Raw genomic sequence first — 11,034 nt, forward strand, 5'->3', positions numbered from 1 at the left:
TTTGGCCCAGGACGTAGTAACTTGGGTAACAGAGGAAAAGGCAGTATCTGAGAAATGTATCTTGCCCTTCTTGACTGTGAAACTGTTAAAACCTTACTTAACGGTTTAATTTGGGTGGACAAAATTAAAAAGGGGTCCTTCAGGAACAATTTTCATGGTGTTCTATAGAAAGCAACAGCAAGTTGTTCCTTGGTTAAACTGTAGTTTACAGAGTTTGTCCATGTGTTTAATGCTTATGAGGAAAGTGCGTGGATGACCAAAGTATTAGAGGTTAACTGACTGCCAAAACACGGAATAATCCAGCCCCGATTTCTGTGTCAATCATAGTGCTGTAGCTGCCGGTGGGTGTTGTTATGGGCTTCAGGACACTGAAATGGTATTTGTTTCAGGACCTCTCTTTACTCCCTTTTTTTTTTTTTTCTCCTCTTAGGAACTTAAGTTGCCAATGTATAAGGCTCATTCACCACAGATCGGGATGCGCCGATACTTCATTGATCTCTTGACTGTCCTCAGCAACCGTTTCAATCTCTGCCCTACGGCCCGGCATCTCGCTATCTATTTATTGGACCTCTTTATGGATCGCTATGATATCACTGTCAAGCAGCTGCACATCATTTCATTTGCCTGTCTTCTCCTAGCAAGTAAGTTGGCTGCTGTCTATTAAGGCTTTTTTTAAACTCTGAGCAGATGGTTGTTTTCCTTCTATATCATGTGGTGTTTTCTCTGTGTTAACAGCTTCCACCTACTTACAGTAAGGCCTAATGAAGTCCAAGTCAAGGTATAAAGCAGTCTGTTAATACTCTGCTCAACTGCATAGCTTGCACCTTGCATCTATGTGCTGGTGTCAATGTGTGGAGGAAGCTTTGGCAGCTGAATCTGGGTCAGTGGAAGGGGACAATGAAGATCAGGGGGTGATGGGGTGGGAAGGAAGTGGCAAGAATGGGAGAATTGGTAGTAAGGAATGACATCTGTGTAACACGCAGCCTGTCCTGGAGATCTGTCCTTGGACAATCTGTGCCTCTGTTGTAATCACTACGCATAATCAGTTCCTTGCACATCAGAGGTTTCTCATACAGGAGCCAAAAGGAAAATTTGCTTCTCATGGCACTTTAGTGGATGTGTTGATGATGCTGGAATGCATATTGCTTGTTCTAGGCTGCTATCAAACAGCTAGGCATTGCTGTGTAATACTAAAGTTTCAGTACTGGCATGATTTAGCAACTGATCTTGAACGCTTGTCATTAGTGCTTTCTTGAAATCTTCTCTGTAGCCAGGGCTGTGCAAGTGGGGAAAAGCAAGACTGGTGCCTCAAGGAATTGCAGTCTACCCTCCTTTGCAGACTTATGAACTCTGTTTCTAGGTTACAGAGACATTAAACTGTTATGAAACTGTACCCCTACTTTCAAACATATCGGACTGAATGAAATACCAAGTTCAGGTAGCCTGGAGACTGATGCCTGCTCAGAGGTGTACTCCTTCAGCTTTCAGACCATCTCTCTTTCTTTTCTGAGGTAACCTCATAACTACAAGATGCTTTGCAGCATTGCTAGTTTTTTGGGTTTTGTGAGGTTTTTTCCTGTTTTCCCAAGTGCATGGATAAGTATCTTCAGGAAAAGAGCACAGGATTTTCTTTAGATAAATCAGACACTTTCAAGTATATTCCTCCTTTGGTTTTCCCCAGTATAAAATTGATGCTTCAACAGTTCTTATAAGGTATTTTCATTTAGATTTAGAGGAAGAATTTATAGTTTACGTTTTCAGTGCTACAAAGTTAGGATGAAAATGGTACCCTCAAACTTGTATGAATTGTTAGTTGGTATACTGATAAGATCTTGGGCAGGGATTCACTATATGAGACTGGGGGAGCTGGACTGCTGACTTCTGTAGCTTCTAGGATTTAAAAAGAAGCAAAAAAGCTTTCAAGATTTTCCTTATGTAAATGACTGAAGTAAAATGCAACTTTAGCCCACCCCTGCAACTGTGAAGCAAAAGGAAGTTCACAAGCTGCCCTATGATAACATTAGAGGGAAATGTTTTGCAACTTCTACCTGGTTTTTTTTTTTTTTTTTTAAAAAAAGGCAATTTGCTTAAAAGAGCAAGCCTAAATCTAGTGAGCTAATGAGTATGAGAATATTTCTAAAATTAAGATTAGAGCAATGCAGTAGCATGTATATGTCCTGATCTGGAATTAAATCATCCCTTACAGGAAGGGGGGAAAAGTTCTATTATTGAAAAGCCAGCTTTCCTACCAACATGTAGAAACAAAACCTTGAAAGTTGAACCAAAGCAGCTTTGCACAAAATTAATGCCTAATTGACTTGTATAGATAAGGTTTAAAATACTATGGCTCAGTTTGGAGACTTTTGGAGCACAGTAAGCTCTGTTGTTTACTGTCTGGGCCATCTTAATGTGCAATAAGGTTGTTCTTTTCCAGTATGCGCATTTCAAAGTGATTCAAGTCAAGTCAGGAAAAGCCACTTTACAGTAAGCAGGAATTCTTGTGTTTAGTTTACTTTCAAAATTATATGAAATGGAAGAAAACTTGTACTATGTTTTATAGTAAAAGATTCTCAGTAAGTCAGAAGTATCATCTTGAAGTAATCTTGAAAGTTGTCATTGTAGCAAAGGGTAAAACTAGTCCCTTGCCTGTTACTGCAAAGGCAATAACTAGAACTTCCCACAAAGCATTACTGTAGGAAGTTGCATAGTTTTTTCAGTACAGGATTGCAGCAAAAGTACTCTTTGTTGCAAGACACTTACACTTCTAAAAATTATGTAGAGAAAAAAAAAATTTTTTTAAATGGTTGTGGTGTTTGCATCATATCAAGATGGATGTTTAATGCAGCCTATCTTTCAATAATTGTTATAAACACATTCGGAGAAGCTCTGGGTTTTCTTCCTGATTGCTTCCTTAGAAAAGAGATTAAGGGTACTGTGCAGACCACAAGCAAGATGAGGTGTAGTTAGAGGCAAGATTACTTATTCTCACTAATTACTGTAAGTGTGGGGAGGTTTGGGGGATGGGAGGGGCACAAAAGAGAAGCTTTTAGACACACAACTTTGGAAATGGAAGTAACAAACTTCTAAGCTAAATGCAAGTAGTGGACAATTTTTAAGCTCAGAGAAATCGTAAACTTGTGTTTAGTTTTGAAGTTTGTTGCTTCTATCTTGGATCTAAAGGATGTCAAACTTGTCTCTTCCCCCCTCCCCCTTTACCTACAAACATTGCTATCACCTATTTTTGATATCATACAACAGCAGTGCTCTTGTGACGGAGAATGTAACATTGCACTAATGTCCTTTAGTTAGCTGTAGCTAGTTTCCCTAGAAATGCATTTTGACTGGCTCATCAGTTTCCCCAGACAGGGAAAGTGGATGGTGATAGTGCTTCCCACTTAAGTAGAAATTATGAAAGAGATGAGGGAGTGAGAAGATAATACTGTTCCAAACAAATTGCACTAGCAGCCAAGTAATGTTCAGCCTGGGCTTGCTGCGGTTGAGAGGAATGTTGGTGCATGATCCTTGAATCATCCAGTCATTCACTAGCCGGAAGATGCAAGTTTCTTTTGCAATGCGTGCACAGTGTGATAATTGGAGAAGGCCTCTGGAAATTCCTGCTAGATAGTTTAGCTCCTTTGAACAGCTATAAAAGCTTTGAAGTATACTAATGTCATCAATGGTTATTATTTCCTCTGAATCAGTTCTGAAAAAGAATGGTAAAAATTGTTCCCATTAACCTAGAGGTGAACTCAAAGCTATTGGGGGAGGGAAGGAAAAGTTTCTGGAAAAATTGATGTCACAGTTACTTTAGGAATGTATTTAGCATAGTCTGTCTGTTGCTTGCATTAAGGGAAACTTTGATCTAAATCAGGATCATAAATTAAGTATGTTTTTGTAATATAGAAAGGCCTGGTCCACACGGATGTTTTGGCTAGGTACGTGATTAGGAGACAGAGGACCTCCTTTTGAGATCCTGCTGTGGTAATACAAGAGGCTGTAGGTTCCCGCTGCTGCAAGATCATTAGTCCAGTGGTTTTAATTGCTCAAGACAATCCATTGGTCCCTTGCTTGAAGCAGACTAGTGATTGCTTGGGTTGAATGCTGTTAGGTCAGGGAGATGCTGGCTTTTGGTGAGAAGTAATGCTGGGCAGCTGGGACTGGTGGTCTTTGGGCAAGACAGCTGGATCTAGAGCAGGATAGTCACCTGGACATCTGTAGAGAAGCCAGGATTGCTGTCTCTGTACCAGGCTATGGATGGATGCTCACTTTGCAAACAGATAAGCAACTGAAAGTGTTACCACTTTCCTTTTCCCCCAGTGCTTTGAGTAAGCTCTGATTTTTCTCTGGAAAAAATCAGCTGGCTGATGGTTTTAGTAAGTGGATTGATGTATTTTAACTAACATTTTGCCTGAAGGGAATTGAGGAACTTTCAGTTCACCCCACCCAGCAGCTGAGAAAGCAGCCCCTTGTAGAGGAGCACTGTTGAGCTGCAGCAGGTTGTAATATTCTAAACTGCATCTTCGTCAGGCAATTTATTACATAAAATGATTGTGATATTTTAAGGTGCTCTAGCCCTAAGTGCTCTGTTAGAAAAAGGGATTGTGTAAAGATATCCCATCTGCTTTAGTGCTACTTGGCTCAAATTGCCTGCTGAAAGCTGTGCAAACCAGCTGCCCCAAAGTAGAAGAGATGCACTGACATGATCCATTCAGATGGTCCTGCTGCAGGAGCAGTACACTGGGGAGAGACCAAGCACCTGGGCAGTAAGTCTTAAACCACTGCAACGGTTTCTTCTGTGAGTTCTGTAACTGCTGTATGAGTTCTGTACTGTTATGGTGTATAGTTAAAGCAGTGTGGTTTTTGCTTGTTGCTGTAAAATCCTAGCTGGGTCTTAAAAGCTGGTCCTTTCTTCCCTGAAGAGCTAACCCTCTTCAGTAGCAGGTGCTTCAGTACCTGATAAAAGCCACATCTCTCTCAGCCATTCAGTGGCATTGAATGTTCCAGCAATTCTAGTTCTTATGGCCCCTCTTCCTCAGGGTTCTGCTGCTATGGAGACATGATAACAGTTTTTAAATCCGAGTATTGTTCTAAGCAAAGCTAGCTTTTACTGTTCAGCACATCCCATGCTGCATTGCTTCACAGAGTACCTGGGTACTTCTTGTGGTTTTCCTGGGTTTATTTTGCCTAGCTCCTTAATCTGCCAGGGGATTCTCAGCAGCTGAGTTAACTCAGGACAATAAAAGAAACTAGAGAACTAAAAGATGACCGTGCTAAATGGGCTGGGTTTAGGGCATGGATAATCCTTTATCACCTAATTCCCCACTGACTATTTGGAGCTGTTGTCAGACAGTGGGTAGCTCTTTTGTTGGACTGCGCTTTGTGACCCATTCTTCATTTATTGTCCCACTTTCATGAGCAGGTAACTGTTCTGACAAAGGCAGCTGAGCTACTTATTTTCAATTAAAGATAATAGTGGGTGTTAGTCCAGGACATAGATTAGTGCAAAACTTAGACTGTAGTCTTAATTCTTTTTTTTTTATTTCCCTGTTGCTGTAAGAGGTACAGAATATTTTCTTTAGTAATTAAACTATAGTACAGTAAGGCATTAAAAACTCGGGTGCCTTGAGCTAAGTGGTTTGCATGTGCTAGGTATTGTACAGATAGATGAAAAATCCGCAGCTGCTCACTATGCATGACACTGCAGAAAAAGGAATTAAGCAGGCTATCTCTAAAATAGCCTTTTTCTTGCCTTGCTTAGAGGACAGTTAGAAACTTTTTATCTGGGGGTGGCATGGGAGACTCAGAAGTTTGTTGTACTGCCTCCTGGAACAATGCAGGAATAAAGAAAAATAGTCTTTCAGGTGTGTAAGCAGCTATAAGTATCTTTTTTATTATTATTATTTATGCTGGGCTAGATGGGCTTGACTGTTTATCCTTCTTTTGGATGGATTTTAATTGCTTATGGGGTAAAAAGTACTTACACTTTAATGACTCTGTGAATTGGCCATCCTTTTTGTTCCTTGATCTTCTCAAGGACTCTGAAAATGTAATAAAACAAATTGCCTGCATGTCCTGCTTTTGTTTTGTTACCCATGCAAAACCCCAGGAAGATCATCTACCCAACCGCCAGTAACCAGTCTGAACTGCTTGCTGCGTAGCTGGGTGCCTCCTACAATGGATAAATCGGTTCTTCAGGGTACATTTGATAGCAGTGGAGCTTCTCTGAGACCGTTAGTTTTTCCTAGTGAAAAGCTGGCGTGGCTTGATAGGCTGTTCCGATAATGTGACAAATGTACTAATGAAATGTACTCTTCAACTTAAGCCTGTTCCCCTTGACAACAGGACTTACTCTGGCTTTCATTCATCAAAACAAAAGTGCAAATGTGTAACATAAACACACTTTTTTTTTTCTGGGGGAGTATCCGATTGTAGAATTCAGAATGGGACAACATGACCTAAAGTAACTTGGAAAATCTTTGCATCACTAATTACAGTAATAATACTCTCTTAAAAATGTCCCATGCTGCCCCCATCTATTTAGATTTTACAAAAAAGTTGGTCACAAATGTAAACCTACATTACATGTTCATCTTATTTTATTCATCCTATTGACCTCACTAGGCCTCATTGTACAAAAATTTGCAGCATCTAGATACTTCTTAAAGTAAGCATTCCTTTAAAGGCTTATGATTCTGTTACCTCAAAACAAAACTACTTTTGAGGGCAATAGTGACAACTAAATGGCTTTATCAGTAACCGGAGCTCAGAACGCAACAGCAAACTTTTAATTTGAGGTGTCTACAGTGGCATTTCAAAAGCATGCAAATGACTTGTACACAATTCTTGTGAACTCCAAACTACAGACTCCGGGTGATAATGTGGCTGAAACAACTTTGTTTTGATTCCCGAAGCATGATGTTGATTAAACCAGTCAGTGTTATTTGTTTGGTCAATACCAGACTTACTACTGTCTTGTCTCAGCCTTTTATATTCTTGCAGAAGTTGTGTTGGAGGTTCTGGTTCTCTCAGCATAAATATGTTGTGCATAGAATCTCAGTTTCTGGTGTAATTGAAGGAACAAAAATAAGAATAGGGTATTTCAATATCTTTAAAATAGGGAAACGGAAAAGAACATACTGCGTTATAAAAACATTTGAAACTTGTTCTTTCTCAGTTTGCCTCTGATCTCTTTGGTCTGATGGAATGGATTAACTTTTGTTGTCTTCTCCAGATTTTAATTTAAAAATAGGTGGGAAGTGCCTGGTAGACTTGGAAGCAAAGTGTGTAGGTCAAGGTGGAATTGGGTAAGAAAATGTGATCAAGTTGCTTGTATATTGCTTTGGAAAGTAGCTCATTCAATTTTTACAGTTTATTTGAAGCAAAACTTCTGAGTTGATTTCTTTCTGCCCATTCGCAACTCAGTTTTTGAGCCTTTCTTCAACTTGGCTAGCTACATTTATACTCAGTGTCTCCAATCTGCTGCAGTGGCCACTGTTATCTAACATTGAAGCTAGGAACTAGTGTGCTGGAAAGCAGAAGTGTGTGGAGGGAAATAATAAATAACTAGTAATCTAAATTACTAAATTTAGCTGTTGTCAATTATTTTTAACCTAAAAAGAAAAATTATCTTACGTCAAATAGCTTTGCCCAATGTCAGTATGATGCCTTCCCATCACTGTTGTGCTGGTAGTCTGCTCTTCAGACTATAGCCTGACCTTTTTAAATATCCACGGTTGAGTGGGAAGAAAGAAGGAACTAGAACTTACGGAAGCCAGAATGACAGATCTTGTCCTTAGTTTCCTGGGCATGCAGTGGTTTCTCCTACTTCTGGTAGCATACTCCTTAAATTTTTGTATCAGGCTGTGATATCACCTTGTGGGGAAAAAAACAAAGGGTTATTAACTTTCCTCTTAAATTTCATTTTTCTTAAACAGTTCTAAATTCAGGTGACAAAGAGATTCATGAATGTGTATACAGACTCCTGAATTTTAAGGGCTTTTTCACTGACAGTGTGCCCACAATCCTTTCCTGTTCTACTTCATATGATGGATGAATTCTGTTTTTTATTGTTATGTTCTTTTATGGTGGGTGGCTGTTATACACTTTTAATGCACTTCATATCCATGATACCTGAATGGCTCAAAGATGGAAAATCCATTTTTAAATGTGTTTAAAAGACACTTAAGCTGCTAATAGTACAGGAAATTGTCAGGTTTTTAATACACTGGAGACACTTTGGATGGAATTGCTATTCTAAATGCATAGCAAGATCTTACTTCCTTTAAAAGTAATTTTCTAGTGCAATACTCATTTTAATTGTTTTGATTTGACGAGAATACTCCGAAGCCATGTGACATGCTAATATCTTGTCAGTTGGTCTGAGGACTCTTACAGGGGCAATGGAAGGACAACTGATGCAAGAAGCAGTTGTGACGTATATGCTTTCAAGAACAAAGACAAAAAATAACTACAGAGTACTTTTAAGTAGCTATGGGTTTGGATTTTGCAGCAGGGATGTTCTTTAAGCTGTAGTGGAAACTTATTACTGGTGACTGTTGCTAGCTCTTGAACGAGGAGTGGCTGCTAGGTAGGTAATTTCTGGCTTGGTAAACCAACAGTGTGAATTTTAGAAGACTTAATTGCTTTCTTAAGTTTGCAGTCAAGTAACTCTGTTGCTTTATTGCTGATAGATCTAATCCTGGGAATCAAATCTGATATTGGATGCTTTTTATGAAAGAAGGGTGAATGGCACAAGATCCTATTTTTCTGTACAGAAAGACAGCACTTTGTAGCTACTGGTGAAAATTGAGTCATTCTAGAGATTATTGCTGTTTCACTAGGTTGGTAAATATAATTTCAAAAAAGGTGCAGCTTTGTTCAGCTATCTTCATTCTGAAAATGTATGCTTTCTCCTAACCCTATAGGAATTATTTATGTTAATCACTTGGTTACAGTATACTTCTCCTAGCCTTTCAGTGACCTTAGCTAATGAGGCCCTCCAAGACAGTAAGGAACAAAGAAATTCTGAAGCAGCAAGGGCAAAGGTGGTGTTGCCCGAGGGTTTTTAATGTTTTTCTTTTTGTAGCATGTGCATTTAGCTTCCATACCCAAAGGAGCTTTTTTCCTTGATATTAGATCTTCTTTTGCCATATTTTCCCCATACTTTCTTCACACTTGACTGAATGTCCTTCAGCAAACCATTTCCAGTTACTGTTTAAAAAATGGTCTGTAATCCTAACGGGTTTATAATCTTGGTTTTGGCATCAATACTATACAAACAATTAAAACCAAACAAAATTGTAAAAAGCATATAGGAATATGCTGACCAGTCTGGCTTCTCTTCTACTTGTGTCACTGTACTTTCCCGTCCTTCTTTAAAAAGCACCTTCTATCATTAGACTTTCTGGTTTTGGGAGTGTGTTTGGCTTTTGGACACTCAATCATAAGGATAAATCCTATCTGAAAATCATCTTTTCTGGCAGGTAAATTTGAAGAAAAAGAAGATAAAGTCCCAAAGTTGGAGCACTTAAATAACCTGGCATACATGTGCAATGTGAATGTGGTATTGAACAAGAAAGATTTGCTTAGAATGGAAATGCTGCTTTTGGAAAACTTCAACTGGAACCTCTGTCTACCAACACCAGCACACTACATTGACTACTACCTCTATGTGTCCATTGGTGAGAGTGACCTTCACAATGGCTGGCCGATCACCTCACTGACCAAAATCCAAGCTTTTCTGGAGAAATATGCGTATTATTTCCTTGATTTTTCAGTACAAGGTAAGAGGCTTAGTTTTATGCTAGAATGACCTTCCATTAGGCAAAAGGCAAAAATCTCAAAGAGATAGGGCCTTTAAAACTTGTTGTAATATGGATTGCACAAAACTATCTGTGCAGAACGGTTTCTCTTTGTGGTTATTTCAGAAGGCAAATGGTATGGTGTCCTTTCCTTGTTCATAAGCCTCTTGTCTCTTCAGAAATTTCTAGATGAAATAATTTTTTTTTTTTCATCAGCTCAGAACACTAATTGGAAAGACTGTCAGAAATGGGTGGGGGGGCGGTGTCTAATGTTTGATCTACCAGAGTACGAACTACTGTCAGCTGCAGCCATGGTATTATGCAGTTCAATGTATGAATCTTTTTAAATGTTTTTTTAGAGGGTCCTGTGCTGCAAGACATGACATACTTAGAATGACGGGACTTTTAGTGATTTGGTTTGCAGCTTTGCTTCAAATATCTCCCATGTGAGAGGCAATGAACTGCAGCATCCTGAAGTCCTGGTCTGAAGTTGTGCGAGGGCAGTTTAGGTTAGACATTAGGAAAAATTTCTTCACCGAAAGGGTTGTCAGGCTCTGGAATGGGCTGCCCAGGGAGGTGGTTGAGTCCTCATCCCTGGAGGTATTTAAAAGGGTAGATGAGGTGCTTAGGGACATGGTTTAGTGGTGGGATGGAAGGGTTAGGTTAAAGGTTGGACTTGATGATCTTAAAGGTCTTTTCCAACCTAAACGATTCTACAATTCTGTCCCCTAAGATGGTTTCAACACCAATGTAAATATATGTGTGACTGTTGATACCTAACTCTGGTTCAGCTAAGACCAGTCTACAAATTTCAGCATAGTCTATTTCATGGCTTTTTCTGAATGAAAGAAACTAAAGTGAAGCCTTGATAGTAGTTATAAACAAGTAGCACAGAGATCTTCAGGAAAGCGTCATCCAGTTTTTGATACTTTTTTCTGGTCATGAGTTAATGCTCTGAGATGGTGTAGAACAAAGTTTAGGATTTAATTTTTGTCTTGTTTTGCCATGTAAACATGTAATTGGCTCACTGCAATGATTAGTCAGAGTATAATCCTTCCTTTTTTTTTTTCTTCTTTTGTAGATCACACTTTCCTCCATTTTCGTCCATCTCTGATTGCTGCAGCTTGCGTGTGCACCTCGCGTATCTGTATGCAGATTTCTCCTGCCTGGACAACACAGCTTGAATTGCTAACATGTTATTCCTGGGAACATCTTGCCCAGTGCATTGAAATGA

General features: G+C 39.3%; 1 protein-coding gene across 1 annotated transcript in view; it reads left to right on the forward strand.

The window, feature by feature from the left end:
• The first annotated feature begins 435 nt into the window (after positions 1-435).
• The window catches only part of CCNJL (cyclin J like), a 12,285-nt gene continuing 1,686 nt past the window's right edge, over positions 436-11,034 (forward strand). Inside the window, exons 1-3 of the mRNA XM_035902499.1 lie at positions 436-641; positions 9,483-9,782; positions 10,882-11,034. The exon at positions 10,882-11,034 is cut by the window's right edge and continues 28 nt beyond it. Of these exons, the coding sequence (XP_035758392.1) occupies positions 446-641; positions 9,483-9,782; positions 10,882-11,034 (649 nt within the window). The 5' untranslated portion in view covers positions 436-445. The remainder of the gene's footprint in view (positions 642-9,482; positions 9,783-10,881) is intronic.

The sequence above is a fragment of the Egretta garzetta genome, unplaced genomic scaffold, assembly GCF_000687185.1.
Source record: "Egretta garzetta isolate BGI_Z169 unplaced genomic scaffold, ASM68718v1 scaffold209, whole genome shotgun sequence".
NCBI classification, from domain to species: Eukaryota; Metazoa; Chordata; class Aves; order Pelecaniformes; family Ardeidae; genus Egretta; species Egretta garzetta.